Source organism: Poromitra crassiceps (genome assembly GCF_964638095.1).
Source record: "Poromitra crassiceps genome assembly, chromosome: 21".
In the NCBI taxonomy this organism is placed as follows: Eukaryota; Metazoa; Chordata; class Actinopteri; order Beryciformes; family Melamphaidae; genus Poromitra; species Poromitra crassiceps.
The window spans coordinates 21,639,402-21,660,873 of record NC_139638.1 but is presented as its reverse complement, the minus strand read 5'-3'; the positions used below and the strand labels follow the sequence as shown (position 1 = coordinate 21,660,873).

Sequence of the window (21,472 nt, the reverse complement as noted above, 5' to 3'; positions counted from 1 at the left end):
AGTCACTTTAGGCGAGAGAACACCTCTCGATTCACACCAAGGTATTTACAATTTGAATGCAACCTTTGGTTTGATTGGTTGTTTTCCTCTCATGTGACCATCAGGTGATCGGCTTCTTCAGCCAGCGTCTGGAGCAGGCCGGGAGTGACCTGTCAGTGGAGAGGGTTCAGGAAGTCATCATGAAAGGAGCCCAGGCCCTGCCCACAGACAGACTCAAGGTAACTCAGGCCCTGCCCACAAGGTAACACAGGCCCTGCCCACAGACAGACTCAAGGTAACTCACTCAGGCCCTGCCCACAGACAGACTCAAGGTAACTCAGGCCCTGCCCACAGACAGACTCAAGGTAACTCAGGCCCTGCCCACAGACAGACTCAAGGTAACTCAGGCCCTGCCCACAGAAAGACTCAAGGTAACTCAGGCCCTGCCCACAGACAGACTCAAGGTAACTCGCTCAGGCCCTGCCCACAGACAGACTCAAGGTAACTCACTCAGGTCCTGCCCACAGACAGACTCAAGGTAACTCAGGCCCTGCCCACAGACAGACTCAAGGTAACTCACTCAGGCCCTGCCCACAGACAGACTCAAGGTAACTCGCTCAGGCCCTGCCCACAGACAGACTCAAGGTAACTCAGGCCCTGCCCACAGACAGACTCAAGGTAACACAGGCCCTGCCCACAGACAGACTCAAGGTAACTCAGGCCCTGCCCACAGACAGACTCAAGGTAACTCAGGCCCTGCCCACAGACAGACTCAAGGTAACACAGGCCCTGCCCACAGACAGACTCAAGGTAACACAGGCCCTGCCCACAGACAGACTCAAGGTAACACAGGCCCTGCCCACAGACAGACTCAAGGTAACTCAGGCCCTGCCCACAGACAGACTCAAGGTAACTCAGGCCCTGCCCACAAACAGACTCAAGGTAACTCACTCAGGCCCTGCCCACAGACAGACTCAAGGTAACACAGGCCCTGCCCACAGACAGACTCAAGGTAACTCGCACACACTCACTAGAGGTGGTGCCAAGTCCCCTTATTATAAGACACGTGGTGCTTGTTTTTCTGTCAACTCCCTTACAAATATTAATAATAATAATAATAATGCAACTTTATTTATAGAGCACCTTTCATACAACAAGTGCAGCTCAAAGTGCTTTACAAAAATTACGATTAAAAACAAATATATATATATATATGTATAAAAAGAAACAAAACAAAACATGGGCAGGAAAAGAATTGTATATTGGTAGTCACGGGTTGCCATTCTTTGGGCTTGTTTCCAAAGTGTAGTTGCTTATTTGGGCTTGCTCCCTTATCAAGGATCAAGGCCAAACTGTTGCACTAGAAGTTATAAATCAGAAAGACTACACACACTGTCACCTGAGTGACGTCACTTTCTCTACCGGCAAATCTGAAGACCGGCGACATGCCACGAGCTTCCACGAGCTATGTAGTTTTTATACGAAACTAACCCCTACGTTTCAGTTTGATGACAAACTGTGACTTTCTTGACATGCAAAGTTATGTTTTAAATGGACAAAATTAGCGTCGGCACCCCGTGGCTCAATTCAAACGGGATCAAAAAAGTAACCTTATTCTCTGTCCACCGCCATTCATATTTTTCACAGCGCTGGTACAGGGAGAAAGCAGGAAGTGACGTTTCACTTTGGCTCTCTATAAACCTGGTTACTTGTTTCTCTCATGAAATCTGGCAACACTGACACCCACACCCACATAGGCTTTTCCACTGACTCTTTTGGCCACGCCAAGCCATGCCGTGCTAATCTCCGTTTCCAATTAAAAAAATGGCTCGAGATGGACCTTCTCTGGAGTGGGCCCAAAGCGCACCCGGACCACCTCCCAAGCGGGCCGGGCCATGAGGAACCCCCTCAAACAGCTGAGTTGCGAGCGTAGGTTGCGATGTGAAAACTCTCATGTTTCTGTGCCGGAGTGGAGAGAGCAGAGAGAAAGGTGTTTTCACATGCCTCTGTGTGTTCAGGTCTCAGGTCATTCTGTAGCTTCTAACTGCATCTCTGTGGTTAGAAGTTTAGATTCTCTCCTGTGTTTTGGTTTGTACTTGATTTGCGAGGAACTTGTAGGGCAGGCCTATTCAACTGGCGGCCCGCGGGCCGGTTTCGGCCCGTTTGAATTTTGATCCGGCCCGCCAGAGTTTGATATAAAAAAAAAAAAAAATGGGTGGGGGACAAAGATCTATGACTGGCCCAGGAGAAGCCTTTTTATTTCATTTTTCCTTGTTTGTTACATTACAGTGTTTGATTTTCATCATAATCTGGTTTTCCATAATAATAATAATAAGTTCAGTGTTTATGCCTGTGTTGCCGTCTGTTGTAGTGTAAAACGACTAAAGGGAGAGCAGGTGGTTACATGAAAGTGAGTGAGAAAAGGAGAAGATAATGAATAATGACATCACAACAGTATAATCCTAATGTTAATTTAAAATTAAATATTCTTCTAAATATGGATAAAAGTCCAAAACCCTATATAATAATAGTTCCAGCACGGCTGCGAAAATGTGGTGGCGGGTTGTGTCAAGTGTACATATAATGGCTCGGGGTCTGGCCCCCGGCCCCATAGGTTTCTGACAATGTGGCCCCCTGAACAATTTAGTTGAATAGCCCTGTTGTAGGGAATGCAATGTTTATCCACCATTTTAGCCGCAACTTTTCAACTAGTCACAGTCACACACCGTTTCTTTGCGGCTTGGGACGAGCACGTCACTACCAGTTAAAGACACACCTTCAAGTGGGGAGGCCCTTGTTGTCGTGTAAACGCAAATCCACTCCACGCCAGGCTGTGCCAGGCCAGCTTTTCAAAGGGGAAAAAGCCCAACACACACACATGCCCCAAGAGGACAGACTGATGGAATGGGAGCGTACGGAGAAGACGGAGGAGGAGAGACGATGCTGGCTGCTTTATTGGATGTCAAGATACATTTACAAGAAGGTTCAATATGTGGTTAAGTCTGTGCCATGAGGTATGGAGGAGGAGCGCTCGGGGAGCTGTCGAAAAGAGAATGAGTTATGTTGGACAGGTGAGAGAGGATGTGGGGAAGAAGGTAGGCACAGGGGACAGGGCTATGGACGGGGCCGAGAGACATGTTGTCCAGGTGAGAGAGCGGGAATAGGATAGAGACACTGCCGAGCGCGTCGTCATTGAGAAACCACGCCCAGAACGGGGGAAAACAACCCCCCCCCCCAAATCCTGGCGTTCTCCTATGTCGCGTGCATGGTCGTGTGTTGCACACAAAGATCGTATATACAGAAGTTGAACACTCCAACTTACTTCCTTGACAGCTAGATCCACATTTTTCTTCTCACCAATTCTCAATGGCTTCCTTGTTTTGCTCAGGAGTGAAAAAAAACTTTAATTGGCGATTTGTTTGTCTGCGCAGCCCCACCACACAACAGCTTTTAGCTATGTTTAATTCAAGGAAAATGACGCTGGTGTGTGGAAGTGAATGGAGAGCTTTCCCCCGTGATGGGCGTGGCCTATTTCATGCAGTGTCTCTATATGGGAAGGAAGGTAGATACAGGGGATAGGGCTATGGACGGGGGCGAGCGAAAGAGCCATGGGGACATGAGACAAAAGGCCAAACCCCTCGTCCTCGTTCGCATTAAATTCCGGTCTTCATTCCATCTGGACCGGCCGGCTACATGTGAAACATGTAATGACATTTCAAGGAGATGGGACGGGGGGACAGAGACGGGGGGCTGGGGGACACTTTGTCATGGACACGTACGCTTGGGGGGGAGGGGGCATAAATCTGCCACTGGGCCTCGTTACCCGGCACTCCTGGCGGGTTAGCTAGTTCTCCTCACCCCCTCATCCCCATGCTCCCTGCATTAATCAATGAGGAGAGATGTATCCGGCTCTCTCTCTCTCTCTCTCTCCTCAGCACCACACTGAGCACAGCTCTCTCTCTCTCTCTCTCTCTCTCTCTCTCTCTCTCTCTCCTCAGCAGCACACTGAGCACAGCTCTCTCTCTCTCTCTCTCTCAGCAGCACACTGAGCACAGCTCTCTCTCTCTCTCTCTCTCCTCAGCAGCACACTGAGCACAGCTCTCTCTCTCTCTCTCTCTCTCTCCTCAGCAGCACACTGAGCACAGCTCTCTCTCTCTCTCCTCTCTCTCTCTCTCTCTCTCTCTCTCCTCAGCAGCACACTGAGCACAGCTCTCTCTCTCTCTCTCTATCTCTCTCTCTCCTCAGCAGCACACTGAGCACAGCTCTCTCTCTCTCTCTCTCTCTCTCCTCAGCAGCACACTGAGCACAGCTCTCTCTCTCTCTCTCTCTCTCTCTCCTCAGCAGCACACTGAGCACAGCTCTCTCTCTCTCTCTCTCTCTCTCTCCTCAGCAGCACACTGAGCACAGCTCTCTCTCTCTCTCTCTCCTCAGCAGCACACTGAGCACAGCTCTCTCTCTCTCTCTCTCTCTCTCCTCAGCAGCACACTGAGCACAGCTCTCTCTCTCTCTCTCTCTCTCCTCAGCAGCACACTGAGCACAGCTCTCTCTATCTCTCTCTCTCCTCAGCAGCACACTGAGCACAGCTCTCTCTCTCTCTCTCTCTCTCTCCTCAGCAGCACACTGAGCACAGCTCTCTCTCTCTCCTCAGCAGCACACTGAGCACAGCTCTCTCTCTCTCTCTCTCTCTCCTCAGCAGCACACTGAGCACAGCTCTCTCTCTCTCTCTCTCTCTCCTCAGCAGCACACTGAGCACAGCTCTCTCTCTCTCTCTCTCTCTCTCCTCAGCAGCACACTGAGCACAGCTCTCTCTCTCTCTCTCTCTCTCTCCTCAGCAGCACACTGAGCACAGCTCTCTCTCTCTCTCCTCAGCAGCACACTGAGCACAGCTCTCTCTCTCTCTCCTCAGCAGCACACTGAGCACAGCTCTCTCTCCCTCTCTCTCTCTCTCTCTCCTCAGCAGCACACTGAGCACAGCTCTCTCTCTCTCTCTCTCTCTCCTCAGCAGCACACTGAGCACAGCTCTCTCTCTCTCTCTCTCTCTCCTCAGCAGCACACTGAGCACAGCTCTCTCTCTCTCTCTCTCTCCTCAGCACCATACTGAGCACAGCTCTCTCTCTCTCTCTCTCTCTCTCTCTCCTCAGCAGCACACTGAGCACACAAGCTCTTAATTGCATGTTTCATCATGTGTTTCATGTTCTATACTTGGCGTCTGGCTGCAAGGCATTTGTCTCACTGTGACCCATGTGGAAGAGGGATGGTGCGTGGCGGGCGGCAAGTCTGTGTACTCTCTCTCTCCTCTCTGTCTCCGTCTCTCTCTCTCTCTCTCCTCTCTGTCTCCGTCTCTCTCTCTGTCTGTCTCTCCCTCTCTCTCTCTCTCTGTCTCTCTATCTCTCTCTCTGTTTCTCCCTCTCTCTGTCTCTCTCTCTCCCTCTCTCTCTGTCTCTCTCTCTCCTCTCTCTCTCTGTCTCTCCCTCTCTGTCTCTCTCCCCCTCTCTGTCTCTCTCCCTCTCTCTCTCTGTCAGCACCTCGGAGCGGTATTGTAGCAATCTAGTGTAGAGCCACAGCATTACCCATGGAGCCATGTGGATAACCCTGCAGTGTCCTTCAGCTAGTGGTGCTCTACCGCTATCTCGCATGCCTCCACACAGCTAGTGGTGCTCTACCGCTATCTCACATGCCTCCACACAGCTAGAGGTGCTCTACCGCTATCTCACATGCCTCCACACAGCTAGAGGGTGCTCTACCGCTATCTCGCATGCCTCCACACAGCTAGAGGGCGCTCTACCTCTATCTCACATGCCTCCACACAGCTAGAGGTGCTCTACCACTATCTCACATGCCTCCACACAGCTAGAGGTGCTCTACCGCTATCTCGCATGCCTCCACACAGCTAGAGGGTGCTCTACCACTATCTCACATGCCTCCACACAGCTAGAGGTGCTCTACCGCTATCTCGCATGCCTCCACACAGCTAGAGGGTGCTCTACCCTATATCTCACATGCCTCCACACAGCTAGAGGTTCTCTACCTATATCTCACATGCCTCCACACAGCTAGAGGGTGCTCTACCTCTATCTCACATGCCTCCACACAGCTAGAGGGTGCTCTACCACTATCTCACATGCCTCCACACAGCTAGAGGTGCTCTACCGCTATCTCGCATGCCTCCACACAGCTAGAGGGTGCTCTACCCTATATCTCACATGCCTCCACACAGCTAGAGGTTCTCTACCTATATCTCACATGCCTCCACACAGCTAGAGGGTGCTCTACCGCTATCTCCAATGCCTCCACACAGCTAGAGGGTGCTCTACCGCTATCTCCAATGCCTCCACACAGCTAGAGGGTGCTCTACCGCTATCTCACATGCCTCCACACAGCTAGAGGGCGCTCTACCGCTATCTCACATGCCTCCACACAGCTAGAGGGCGCTCTACCGCTATCTCCAATGCCTCCACACAGCTAGAGGGTGCTCTACCGCTATCTCACATGCCTCCACACAGCTAGAGGGCGCTCTACCGCTATCTCACATGCCTCCACACAGCTAGTGGTGCTCTACCGCTATCTCACATGCCTCCACACAGCTAGAGGGCGCTCTACCGATATCTCGCATGCCTCCACACAGCTAGAGGGTGCTCTACTGATATCTCACGCAAAGAGCATGGAAGGAAAGAGACGACACTCCGGCCATTTTTGGAAACAGAATGCGCCTCGCAGTGGTCAGCTGCGGTAGCGCGGGCCCCTATAATCAGCCTCTCTAAACAGTAACTCAACGGGAGAACACTCTAAATTTCGTGGATTCACATCTTTTCTGGGCGTACTGCAAATCTTGATTGAAGTGGTGTAGTGCAGGGATGTAAAACAACAACCATATTGTGGAAACTAAGCAAAATTTTTCGTTTTTTTCTTTTAGTTTTTTCAAGATAAATAGTAAATGCAAAGGACCCGAGGTTAAAACCACGGCAACGCACTTCTGACGGAGTGGACGACAGCCGCATTAGCTATTTATCTTGAAAAAACTAAACAAAGAAAACGAAAAATTTTGCTTAGTTTCCACAATATGGTTGTTGTTTTACATGCCTGCACTACACCACTTCAATCAAGATTTGCAGTACGCCCAGAAAAGATGTGAATCCACGAAATTTAGAGTGTTCTCCCGTTGAGTTACTGTTTAGAGAGGCTGATTATAGGGGCCCGCGCTACCGCAGCTGACCACTGCGAGCCTGTGCGAGGTTCTTTTGGCGCTGTCACGCTTCCAAAAATAAAAAATGGCGGAGGCTGCTGGGCGCTGATGTTGCAATGGGGCAATATGGAGCTGTCATTTCTTTCCATAAAAGTTCTTTGTCTCACGTGCCTAGAGACTAACAGGAAGTGTAAACACAAATCGGAAACCGATTGTTTTGACACTTCCTGTTGGCAGAGCTTGTCCCCGCAGCCTGCTTCCAGTGAGTCGCTAGCTTTGACCCAGAGAGACGATCTCTGGTTGGACCGTCTAAAACAGCCGGCGTTTTTTAACACGAAGTCGTAAACACAAACGGGGTCAAGTGGGCGGGGCTACATTAAGGTGAATAGCATTTTAATGTATACCGCGATATCAAACAACCGCGATTATCATATATACATATGTATATATGTATACACATACATATAGCTTGCCCTTTAATACTGTGCCCACGATATGTTGTGCAATACACACACCGCTGCACTGCTTGTATTAGTTTCAGTTCAATAAAGCAATATTTTTTATTCAAAGCAAAATACTTGTTTTTTCAATGGGCCATAATATGTTAAATTAAAGGGGGGGGATTAATACAATGAAAGTGTATACCATGATATTTTGGTAGATACTGATGGTATTGCTGTTTCATATCGTTACAGTCATTCTGTCCGTCTGTCTGTTTGTGGCTGAGCATTTGGACCTGTGTCACTCTCCCTTTGTGTAGATGTTGAAGTGCGCGTGCCGATGACTGTGTAGCCATGTGTGCCAGCCTTTGTGTCTGTGTGTGTGTTTGTGTCTGTGTGTGTGTTTGTGTCCGTGTGTTTGTGTCTGTGTGAGTGTTTGCACGTGTCGTTTAGGCTCATATTCACTCTCTGCCAGCCGAGTGCTTTGATACTCCACAAGGCCACGTGAAGCCAGGAGAATTTGTGGGCTATGTCTCCTAGGGCTGTCAAAATTGCCCCTAAAATGTGCGTCCTGGTAGCTCACCTGGTAGCACGCATATACCACGAAGGCTCGGCCCTCCGCGTGGCCGACCCGGGTTCGAATCCAACCTGCGGTCCTTTGCCGCATGTCATCCCCTCTCTCTCTCTCCCCACCTTTCCTGTCTGCCTACTGTCCTATATAAAAATTAATAAAAATGCAGTGTTTGTATGTGCAAAATACCGCAAAATGCCTTGTTATCAACTGTTATTGCTAACAATAGCTAGCCTGGCTAGAGCTAATCCTGGCTGGTTTTCCCGACTGTTTAAATGGAACGTCGACAACTCGCGTGTGACGTCAGTCAACCGTCACATTCCCGTTTCCCAGTTTCAATGGAACGGACCATTATATAAAACTAGAAGGGTACGCAGAGAGTAGAGATTACAATAGTCCAGTCTGCTATGATATGCACATTTTATGAGTCGGATCGGATCCGCTGCAGGATTTAATGGGTTCTTCCTTTCCCCATGCTACACCCGTCCACAAGGTTTCATGAAAATCGGACCGGTAGTTTTTCTGTAATCCTGCTAACAAACAGACAGACAGACAAACGGCACTGTAAACATAACCTCCTTAGCGGAGATAAATATTGAGACTGTACTGAAGCAACTGAGCTCTCTCAGTGCAGTGTAGACACAAGAGTGCAAAAAGCCTGCCAGACTTACTGAGCCCTCTCAGTGCAGTGTAGACACAAGAGTGCAAAAAGCATGCCAGACTTACTGAGCCCTCTCAGTGCAGTGTAGACACAAGAGTGCAAAAAGCCTGCCAGACTTACTGAGCTCTCTGCAGTGTAGACACAAGAGTGCAAAAAGCATGCCAGACTTACTGAGCCCTCTCAGTGCAGTGTAGACACAAGAGTGCAAAAAGCCTGTCAGACTTACTGAGCTCTCTGCAGTGTAGACACAAGAGTGCAAAAAGCATGCCAGACTTACTGAGCCCTCTCAGTGCAGTGTAGACACAAGAGTGCAAAAAGCCTGCCAGACTTACTGAGCTCTCTCAGTGCAGTGTAGACACAAGAGTGCAAAAAGCCTGCCAGACTTACTGAGCTCTCTCAGTGCAGTGTAGACACAAGAGTGCAAAAAGCCTGCCAGACTTACTGAGCTCTCTCAGTGCAGTGTAGACACAAGAGTGCAAAAAGCCTGCCAGACTTACTGAGCTCTCTCAGTGCAGTGTAGACACAAGAGTGCAAAAAGCCTGCCAGACTTACTGATCTCTCTCAGTGCAGTGTAGACACAAGAGTGCAAAAAGCCTGCCAGACTTACTGAGCTCTCTGCAGTGCAGTGTAGACACAAGAGTGCAAAAAGCCTGCCAGACTTACTGAGCTCTCTCAGTGCAGTGTAGACACAAGAGTGCAAAAAGCCTGCCAGACTTACTGAGCTCTCTCAGTGCAGTGTAGACACAAGAGTGCAAAAAGCCTGCCAGACTTACTGAGCTCTCTGCAGTGCAGTGTAGACACAAGAGTGCAAAAAGCCTGCCAGACTTACTGAGCTCTCTCAGTGCAGTGTAGACACAAGAGTGCAAAAAGCCTGCCAGACTTACTGAGCTCTCTCAGTGCAGTGTAGACACAAGAGTGCAAAAAGCCTGCCAGACTTACTGAGCTCTCTGCAGTGCAGTGTAGACACAAGAGTGCAAAAAGCCTGCCAGACTTACTGAGCTCTCTGCAGTGCAGTGTAGACACAAGAGTGCAAAAAGCCTGCCAGACTTACTGAGCTCTCTGCAGTGCAGTGTAGACACAAGAGTGCAAAAAGCCTGCCAGACCTACTGAGCTCTCTCAGTGCAGTGTAGACACAAGAGTGCAAAAAGCCTGCCAGACTTACTGAGCTCTCTCTGTGCAGTGTAGACACAAGAGTGCAAAAAGCATGCCAGACTTACTGAGGTCTCTCAGTGCAGTGTAGACACAAGAGTGCAAAAAGCCTGCCAGACTTACTGAGGTCTCTCAGTGCAGTGTAGACACAAGAGTGCAAAAAGCCTGCCAGACTTAGGGGCATTTACACAAGAAACAGACATGCAAATGAGTTCCCGACAGCCAGAAAGAGTTAACAGAAGGTGGTAAATACCCCAGGGACAAGCATGTGCCATACCTCCTCACTCAGCCAGCCGTCTCTCTCACTCTCTGTGTGTGTGCATGTGTGTGTGTGTGTGTGTGCGTGTGCGCACGTGAGAGCGTGTGTGTGTGTTGTTGCAGGCTGTGTAGGCTGAGTGGCTCTCATGTGGAATGTGTTGTTTAGCCCAGTCCAACTGAAATCAGCCTTATACCTTTTGTACATCAAAAGGACCGCTTATACGCGCCTTTTGATACCGCCGGTCAGCAGCATGGGGTAATCACCATTGACGCCATTGAATCGCCTCCCGTGAATGTAGTGAGTAGTGTAACTAATTACCTTCCCTGTGGGAGTAATAAATAAATCCACTACTTTTAAGAAAATAAAAATGCATTGTGTGTGTGTGTGTGTGTGTGTGTGTGTGTGTGTGTGTGTGTGTGTGTGTGTGTGTGTGTGTGTGTGTGTTAAAAGTATGTTCTAGTTTGCTCCCGAGCCACATTCTTCCCTGTCTGCCCCGGGTCTGACAGCACAGCGGAGCCGGGGTGGAGAGGAGGGAAAGGAACACAGAGTTCTGACCCAAGATACGAGGCCGGGCCAGCCCTGTGTGTGTGTGTGTGTGTTCAGGGGCGAGCCCGAGCAGCCAGGATCCAGAACTAACTGATATGAGCCTGGGCCAAAGTCAGCCTGCATCGCTGCCAGACCGAGAAGAAAAACAGAGGGGAGGGGGGGGGCTGGGGGTGAGAGAGGAAGTATAGACAGAATAAAAGAGAGGAAGAGAATAGTGGGGTGGGGTGGGGTGGGGGGCAGACTGCGGCCCCCCAGGGAGGGCAGAGGGAGAGCTTGGAAGCATGGATGTATTCAAAAGGACTTGGCTTGGGAGGCTGATTGTTAGCCACTGTCATCTTTCTCCCCCCAGAAGGCACTGGGGGCCTGCACATCTACAGACTACAGAAACCCTATAGCTTCAGATCCCTGGCTGCTGTTTGGTCCCATCTGGAAGTAGGTGGTTTTTGGTCATGGTGTTGTGAGGAGATGTCTTCTCCTTTCATCTTCTTGATGGAAAGAAAGATAAATACAAACACAAAAACAAGATCTCTTATCAGGGGGGTGTTTTTGTGCCCTTTTCACTGTAATTATGGGGGCTTTTTTATGGACATTTTTGTCCCCATCCTCTGCATCTCTGACTGTACTATAGAGAGGCAAAGTGGAACGTCACTTCCTGCTTCAGCACTGTACCAGAGATTTTCATCCGCCATTTATTTCCCCATAGACATTTCGTAAAATGCTTATAAAATAGTTTTACTTCGTCGAAACCAAACGGTTCAGCTAATGCTATAATCGGGAGAGACCATAGATTAGAACATTTCAGTTGGACCAAAACTTAAAATAAAATATATTTTCTTTAAACCCGCATTTTTTTACGTTTTGGTCCCAGTGAAATGTTATGCGATCACTCCTGTTTCTAAATATATCTATACCGTTTGGTTTGAACCAGTAAAACTATTTTTATACGCATTTTACGAAATGTGGATGGGAAAATAAATGGCGGATGAAAATCTCTGGTACAGTGCTGAAGCAGGAAGTAGGCGGTCACTTTGCCTCTCTAAAAAAACACTTTCCATGATCTGACAGAGCAAGTCAATTATTGCATCTTTTTATGTCCCTCCTCCACCATGGTGTATGCTATGCATGACACTATGTCGTCATGTTGACTTGTGTCTGTAGACACATTATCACAAAGACAACAATTTAAGAAAAATATATGATAGAAACTTTGACTATTACATACCATACTTACAACACAGGTTCACCCTATAGAGTTAGACCTTGCTGCTATAAACTGCTATAACTATCATTTAAAAAAATATTGAGTTCATATTAATAATAACCGTGTGTTATGTGAAGACACAAGTACATTAACAGAAATATTTGCTAATTCCCCATTAATCTACATTAATTAGTTTTAATCACGCGCCTAATAAGCAATAACTGCTTGTGTTTAATACATCACGGTGATCGGGGCATTCGGCAGTGCCTCTCATTTTGGGTTTGGGTTTGCTCGTGAAATCCACAGAGGGTGCTGGAATGAAAACAAAACAATTAGCTAAAACCACAATGTGAAAACCCAAAAACTAATAGCCCAAAAACAACCAGAGAATCTAGAAGCTGCGACGGTTGAAAACGAGTGAAAGTGAACCTGGGGGGGTAGAGAGAGCGACTGTCACCGCCAGTGTCATATGAACATCGTAGGAGTTGGTAAGCTCACATAGCAGACTTTGACAGATAGTCGCCCACGCACGCACACACACACACACAGCAGCAGCTAGATGATACAGCCCCTGCATTGTGTCTAGCCAACACAATAGCGCTGGTGTGTGTGGTCTAGCCTCAGTAACCTGGCATACGGCCTGTTGACCCTGTAGCCCCGCTGTCTGTGTCTTTATGATACTGATAGTGTGGCTGTGCTGAATAGAGCCAGCCATGACTCAATGGACGCCACTACGGCCGCCCAAATAAAGGCCCCTCAGCATCTACCTTTCACCGCAGACTGATTACTCTGTGTGTGTGCGTGTGTGTGTGTGTGTGCGTGCGTGCGTGCGTGTGTGTGTGTGTGTGTGTGTGTGTGTGTGTGTGTGTGTGTGTGCCGGCAGGAGAATATAATGAGAGAGTATTGTATTATTGATGGTCCTCTTTCTCCAGCTACCTGCTGTTCAGTGGGTCCAGGAGTTGCTTGGTTTGGCCTGGGTGGGCTGCTTCACACTGAGAGATGACTGGCTGCTCTGAACTCGGTGTCATAATAACTGTGCAGATATTCACTTCGATTGTGCTTATCTGCATTTTTGTACCTGCTGCATGGTGAGATTTTTTTTTTTTTTTTTTTACCTTTGGCTGGTCAAAAACTGTAGTTTGTCGAATGGCCACTTGAGGCTGTCTCCAAAAGGGAGTCATTCCCCATTCACCCCCATGTTAAAATGTCCGACTTTACATTAGAAATAAACGTGTTTAAAGTGCCTGGTACCAAAAAAAAAAAGTTTTTTGGTCTCTACTAGTGCAGTTTCTATTCACTCAATCACTCACTCCCCTGGTGTGACTTTTTCTCTCGTGATGCGTGTGTCTGTCTCCTGGTGAGTGTCGGTCATCACGCACGCTATGTCTGTCTGTCTCTCTCGACATGAGCATGGGCCAAAAGAGAAAAGTCTTATTCGACATGCAATGCATGCTATTATATTAAGTCAATGTTTCCCTATGTAAAATGCTGAAAGCACAGCCAGTGTTATGCAAGTCGGTGCACTGTTGTTGTGTTGAGAGAAAAGGATATGGGATTTGGATCTGTAGTTGCCACAAAAATAAGCAATGCACCACAGCACAGGGATTCGACCCCCGTCCCACACCAGGAGTCCACTCCAGACCACCAGTGACTTGTGCTTTTTGAGGGTACAGGTTCCCCTTATTTGTGTCTCATATCAGTTGTACAAACACACTGTCTAACATCTATCTGTGGGCATGTTGCTATGGTGTTACCATGCGCAAAATACTGCGTATACCTGGCTAGAGCTAACCCTGGCTGATATTCTGACTTATATATTATATGTGTTTATTTAGCTTCAAAACAATCGATAGTATTCGATCAGTGTCATCACAATGGGAATCTCTGTGCATGTCTGTGGATGCAACCAAAGGCTAAATCTCTGTCTGGTTAACGTTACCTTGGTGATTAGAGAGGAACTGATAACGTTACCCAGCAACACGATATGATAGCTGGTATGACTATGTTATGAGACAGTGGAGGCAGAAACTTATAGCAACGTTTAGCTCAGCAGCCTGACACACACACAGAGAGAGTGATTATTACAGATCAAACGATAGCATCCAACTAGGGATGTAACGATAACCGTTTTGAATGATAACTGTGATAAAATTCCTTACGATAACCGTACCGTTTCAAATTTTCATTATCATTAAAACCGCGGTACCGTGATTACAGTGCTTTGAAAAACATGGTAAATACCGTCCATCATCAATCAAAGTTGCAACCGTCTCCCAGATGCAAACGTGCAGCCTTGGAGAAAGGATTTCAGTGAGTGTATCAATCCTTTTTGGATCTGAGTTTTCAATATAAAACGTAAAATGATTTCAGTGAGTCTCTCGTTACTTTTTGAACGTTTTCAGCCATTTTTTTACGAATACCGTGATAATATGATAACCGTGATAATTTTGCTCACGATAATCGTGATGTGAAATTTTCATAGCGTTACATCTCTACATCCAACACGATATGACGGCAAGCAACACTACGTTACATGTTATTCTCACTTTGAGCCAACATGCTGTTAAAAAAAAAAAAAAAAGGGGGGGGGGGAACTCATTCGCCAATTGAACTCATTCGCCAATTGAATAGCCCTGGTCTATGGGCTGGATGTACTGGATGTGTGGGGTGGCTGTGGCTCAGGAGGTAGAGCAGGTCGTCCACTAATCAGAAGGTTGGTGTTTCGATCCCCGGCTCCTCCAGTCCGCATGTCAAAGTGTCCTTGGGCAAGACACTGAACATCAAAAATGCTCCCGATGGCTGTGGCAGCTTGTCGCCTTCGATGTGTGAATGGGTGAATGTAGGCACATTGTAAAGCACTTTGGATAAAAGCGCTATATAAATGCAGTCCATTTACCATTGACCATGTACTGTAGCTTCTACTGGTTTTCCACCCAGGTCCAGTACTGTCTCTTTCCTCTCTTCTTCATCTTCTTCTTCTCCAGATCACTCTCTGGCATAATGGACACTAAAGCGTTCCACTCCGTCCACGTCCTCCTCAATGAGTGTTGTGTCCACTAACAAGCCGTGTACGCGCTGCTATCGTGAGTCACCTGAAATCAAAGACCAGCTGTAGCGATCAGGAAACGCTCCATAGGTCACTGACCTCTAGTGGCTATTCCTCAGTAATCAGGTTACCTAGCACTGATCTGCAGGCCGAAATAATGTCATGCTGACGCCATGATGACTCTTTAAAAGGAAACCCCTGTGTTTAATTGTTGCATCTCTTCACTTTTATGGGGTGAAGACTGGTTCAGTCATATTTCAGACTACACCAAGTCCGCCTACATGGAGTAAAGGGGTCTGTCTGAACTTGGCATTTACTTCCCTCCGCTCCTCCGCCCTTGCATATCGCCTCACTCTCTCCATCACTACGTGGGCTCAAAAGTCGCTCGTCCCGATCGCGACTCTTCTCGTCCCTGGTGCCACAACGGTGGAATGTGCTGCCCCCTTCTGTCAGGACGGCTGAATCACTGCCCATCTTCCCAACTAAAAACACACCTTTTCAGGCTACACCCGGGCCCTTCTTCAACTAACATATTTCTCCCTCTTCTTAAGAAAACAACAAATCCAACTATTAAATGTTACCATTGAAAATAAAATATTGGAGGGGGGAGGGACTATTAAATGTGACTTATTCCTTCTCAAACTACTTTCTGCAAGTGCTACTATATTCCTTCAAAAAGTCTTAGCTGTCATAGACTGTAGTTGATTTTTCTACTGGCGACAGACAAAATGTGATATTGTAAGTCGCTTTGGATGAAAGTGTCTGCTAAATGACGTTAGGTAATGTAAGGTCATATTGGTTTCTGACTCTGGGAAAGTGGGAAAAAATGAAAACGACTATCTCTGAACTATCTCTTTAACCAAATGACACACGTTGAGCCTATTCTATGAGATCTCCTTCTGTTTGGAGCCCGCCTGGGGAGGCCCGCCTCCCACTATATGAAAACCTCTGTTTTGTGCACTGAGCTTGGAAAAATCCACTTCTTTCTAAAAACAAAAACTCTTCTCATTCATCTCTGAGTAGTAACAACAAGCTCAGCCGCTGAGCTTGTTGGGGACTTGGACTTGGACTTGGGGACTTGTGAACAATCTTTATTTTTTATTTTTATTTTTTTGGTGCATTAATATCTACTAATGTCATGTCATCTCAAATCATTGTTGCTACTGTATTCTAATAGATAAAGGAGTGAGGATAAGACAGTACTAGGGATGGGCATTTCTAGCAAAAACACTATTCGAAATTCGCTGGCCAAATTCGAATTTAATTCGAAATTCGAAAAAAAAAAAAAAAATGTTTTTTTTTTTTTTTTTTTTTTTTTTTTTTGTGAGTGAAATGTTGCATTGTCTCCCCTGATTCTAAGTCTACGGCTTTATTAATTAATATAAAAAGCTTCTGCTGTGGATTTTTAGCTCAAACAAGCATTGCACCACTGAAGTAAAGAACATGTTACATGACATTGACATTTTCGAAAATAAAAAACAGTTTTGACAATCATGAGTGGTTCATTAAATATTTAGTAGGCTCAGGTCTGAGTGCCAAAGGGGTGCCAAAGTCACCCCCTCTCCCTCTTCATGGGATTTCATCCGCCATTCATTTTTCCATAAACCTTGCTTAAAATGCTTATGAAAATTGTTTTACTTGCTCAAACCAAGCGATTTGACTATACTTAGAATCAGGGGAGACAATGCAACATTTCACTAAAAAAAAAAATTTTTTTTTTTTTTTTTTCGAATTTCGAATTTCGAATTTCAATAATAAAAGTCGACCTTGATAATAACAACGATTATTCGAAAATTCGATGCCCATCCCTAGACAGTACATGCTTTGAATTGCTTAGTTTTAGCTATGCAGTGTTCTAAGCAGACTGGATGGCATGCAGCAGATGATAGAACACTCATCCATAAGAGCCTGGACTTGAGCTCAAATACTTGAGACTTGACTTGGACTTGACCTCAAAGACTTGAGACTTGATTTAGACTTGAGCTCAAAGACTTGAGACTTGACTTAGACTTGCCCCTCAAAGACTTGAGACTTGACTTGGACTTGCAAAAAATGACTTGTGAGCATCTCTGGGCCTCAGCGTGACCGTCCACCTTCTTGACTGCCTCATCCACTAAACAGTAGCTGTAGATATCCAGTTGGCCTGCCAGGGTCAGGAGGTGGCGCTACATTAGCCAGCCCCTTAAAGAGGTCAAGGACCAGCCCACAGACCTGTCACCTAGAGGTCAAGAACCAGCCCACAGACCTGTCACCTAGCCAGCTGTAAGGCATCTGACCACACAGACAGATGGAATTACATCTAGCAGCGAGCTACTGTACCTGATGAGGAATGGTTCCTGAGCCAAGCACTTTTAACAGCGCGTCCAGCCTCTCCACGAGCCTACTGTCACTCCTGTGGTCACAATACTCGTGTTTACCAGTGTGTAATTATCTTGCTTTAGGTGTCTCTTAACACGTTCACTGCCAATGACGTATTAATACGTCAAAAATAATCCAATGGTTGACTGCCAATGACGTATTAATACGTCAAAAAAATGAAAAAAAAAAATTTGACCGTGGGATGTGCATCTAACCCTTTTACATCTCTTATATAATTATTGGAGCCACCGAACGTTTACAACCCATTCCACCGACCCAAACTGTCGACTAAGTGGCGACAGTGCTCTCCTGACTAGAGGAAGGCAAGCAAAAAGCAGCCATTCTCATGAAAATGGATGGGGGAAAACGCTTTCGTTTTCGCGCTGATTGCTGGCGATGCGGGATTGCAAATTTGCATAATAGATTACAGGTGGAACACACTTTGAAACACGCAGCATAAATATGACCAGAATCGCAAAAGCTTCTCTCAACCAAAACTCCAAGAAGCGAGCGAGTCCATCCAGACTTCCTCAAACAGCGGCCGCGCAGACAGGCAGCAGCAGCAGCAAAGCAGTGAGACTGGTGACAAGCTTGTGACGGCCGCTGCAGCCAAGAAGAACGCCCACGGAGGGAGGAGTTGGAAGCAGAGGGGGGTTTCCTGCTGTTATGGAGGAAATTACTGTTCAAAACTATTGTTTAGATGTCTGACGTCTTACTGATGCCAAAAATGAATGGTTAAAGTGACTGTTCTATCGAATTTCACAAAAAGCCGTTTATCTCTGAATAATTTTTCTGACGCTGAAACCATGCTGTATTCAACTGCTAATGCTTACATAACTACTAACTCTACAAACTAACTCTTTTAGACAGAGAAAGCACACATTCTATTAGTTCTTTTGAGATATTGTGTGTTCACAAAATCTTAGCAGAAAAGAATCCTCGGGTCTTGAAAGATGAGCCAGAATCCTCAAAAAACCCCTCTGGCAGAAGCTAACTACAGTAAAAAAAAAACGTCTGGCAGTGAATGTGTTAAAGGGACAGCTCAGATCATTTGAGGTGGGGGCGGTTGTATGAGGTACTTATCGATAGTGTCACGTGTGTTACCCAGAGCCGTGTGAGAAGAGTCGCGGCATCTCCATTCACGCCAATGGACCAGTTTTTGACTCTCAAGAGTTCCAGGAAGTAAGGTCCTGGATTAAGCAGCACTGTCGAGTTGCAGCAAAATGGACAGTTTGTGTTGTACTTTGAAAGTTTTTTTTTCTTGAATCAAATTGTACATTATCAGCTTTATTTTAGCATTCAAAAGTAGCGCGAGACCCATTCCTGGCTGTTCATTGGCTAATGAGTCTCGCATTTTGGTCCTCCGCTGACGCCACTCTCTCTCTAGAGGACACTAGTGTTACCTGCAGTAGGTTGCGGTCGGCACGCTCTGTTTGGAGAAGCAGAGAGTAGTCCCAATTAGCAATGTACTGTTGTGAGTGGGGTAGGGTCAGCAGCAAAACAAAATCAACATCAGTTTAAGTGTACGCCTGGGCCTCCGGGTAGTCTAGCGGTAGATTCCCTGCCTACCAACATGAGGGTCGCAGGTTCGCGCCCCCGTGTTACCTCCAGCTTGGTCGGGCATCCATCCGTCCGTCCAGGCACGATTGGCTGTGTCTGCGGGTGGGAAGCCGGATTAGGGGGGGTATGTGTCCTGGTCGCCGCACTAGCGCCTTCTCTGGTCGGTCGGGTGGGGGGGGGCCTGTTCGGGGCGGAAGGGAACTGGCGGGAAATAGCGCGATCCGCCCACGTGCTACATCCTGCCGATGAAGCTCCCCGCTGTCAGGTGAAAAAAGAAGCGGCTGGCAACTGCGCATGTGTTGGAGGAAGCATGGAGCTAGTCTACGGCTCTCTCCAGATCAGCATGCAGAGGGTGGAGCAGCGACTGGGGCAGGGGGGAGTGTACGCTAACAACATTACAGCAGCACTGTCTGACCAAAACCGCTAACGACCGCAATCTGCCATAGGTAACACACTGGCTATCGATAAGTATGTCCTACAACCCCATGTCAAATAACCCAAACTATCCCTTTAACTTTTTTTTTGCACCTCGTCCTCTTTGACGTGGTTGGTACCGCCGTCTGGAATGGAAATCTATCCTAAAATTTTCTTTTTCCCATTCCCTATACTTGTTGACCCTAACGGCGTTCCTCTTTGTCTCTCTCTCTCTCTTTCTGTTGACGTGTGGACAGAAGTTTCCGGAGCTGAAGTTTAAGTACGTGGAGGAAGACCAGCCGGAGGACTTCTTCATCCCCTACGTCTGGTCGCTGGTCTTCAACTCCGGGGTGGGCCTCCACTGGAGCCCGCAGGGTGTGGAGCTCTTCAGCATGGACTCTGGCTGAGACGCGCCACTGCAGCAGAGCAGACTCTGTGTGTGTGTGTGTGTGTGTGTGTGTCTTCATCCATTTGGTGTCGAGAGAAAGATGGAGTGTGTGTGTGTGTGTGCGCGAGTGTGTGTGTGCATTACCCTTTATATGTGCACGCTGCTTTTGGAAGTGCCTCAACCTTGTACAGAATGCTGGTTTTCTGGTTGTCGTTTCTTTTTTTTGGAGGGAATTGAGCACAACCCCCCCAGACCATGTCCTCTCTCCCCCGTCTTCCTCATCTCGTAGTGAGGTCCTGCCTGCTTCTACACTGTGAAGCTTCAGCCGCACGCACTGGTTAGCCAACCCAGTCGCCAGGAGAAAAATGTCGGCGTTGTTACCTTTCGGCAATCCAGGGAAATGTCAAATATCAACATTTCAGTGCCTCCAGCACAGACACACCGGCTCTTCCTGGTTACGTGCAGTCTAAGGATGTCACGATACTAGAATTCCTACTTCGATATCGATACCCAGGAAAATATCGATACTCTATACCATTTTCGATACCACGGGAGGGGGGGGGGTGTGACAATACATCAAGAGGCATAAAAATAAAGTGAGACAGATGGACGGACAGACGCACACTTATCCATAATCTAGACCTGATCAAACTTTGAATTTAGACAGCAGATTAGCCCTGCTCTAGCCATCAGAACATGTTTAGCTTGTTGAAGCAACAGATACCCACCAATGATAGAGAGGGACAAATCAGTCACTTTTTCATTCAAAGAAAGCACTGATGATATCAAAACTGTTGCAAATGAGTATTTTATCCATTTAAAATTTTCGGTATTGATACTTTTCGATACTATCGATACTTTTGACAACCCTAACGTGCACCCAGCTCGGCCACGTAAGCTCCTCCCTCGCCCCCGGCCTCGGAGGAGCCACTGCTACTTACCCCCCCTGCCTGGGACAAAGCCCCGACTCGGCCCAGTTGCGGGAGCCTCTGCGGCTACCGGCCCAGTTCGGCCCGCTAACGTGTCGTGGGAGGAGCCACGGATCGAACCGCCTGGTTAAGTTTAGGCAAGTGAAACGTCTTGGTTGGGTTTAGGCAAAGTAGAACAACAGTTGCACCTTGGTCGGGGGTTATTGTGGCTTGGGGTCGGGATTCGAACCAGCTCTCTCGTGATGAGAAAGTCGGGAACGCTAACGGGTCCGCTACATTCCCGCCCCCTTCTGCTCACCGCCGACTTTGACGTATTTAAACTTCAGACTCTCATTACGTTCTATGACCTGTATAATGTTAATTATTCCCGTAGCTAGAAAGGCGAAGTGCTACATGTAGAAACATACAATGGCCACATTTTGATCTGGCGACTGGGCTGGATCAGCTGTTCTCACAGCAGCGTCTTTACGCATTTACACAGTCAAAGACCCCCTGTGGTGAAAACCTCTTTCAAAATCAGGTGTGCTTCACCTGCCTGTGCAGAGAAACCACACTTGATGGGTTCCACGGCACGTGCCGACTATAAACCGCTTCTTTGAAACCTCACGTTTATTTTTTTGTGGAGCTCCGGACACATTTGTCTTGCTTAAGAGAAAGGGTCGAGTGAAACAAATAACACCCCATTTTACTGCTGCACTGAACACTGAGAGATGGTACCAGCTTGCTATTAGTCAATACAGTACTATCTCTCGAAAGAGACGGCATACATTTCATTGAAAGTCCTTTAT

The 21,472-nt window shown here is 47.3% G+C and overlaps 1 protein-coding gene across 1 annotated transcript in view; it reads left to right on the top strand.

Moving 5' to 3' along the window:
* The window catches only part of dym (dymeclin), a gene marked incomplete at its 5' end in the record, with an annotated part of 68,957 nt that extends 48,674 nt beyond the window's left edge, over positions 1-20,283 (top strand). Inside the window, 2 exons of the mRNA XM_083657383.1 lie at positions 105-218; positions 19,625-20,283. Coding sequence (XP_083513509.1) covers positions 105-218; positions 19,625-19,774 — 264 coding nt within the window. The 3' untranslated portion in view covers positions 19,775-20,283. The remainder of the gene's footprint in view (positions 1-104; positions 219-19,624) is intronic.
* Positions 20,284-21,472: the final 1,189 nt, after the last annotated feature.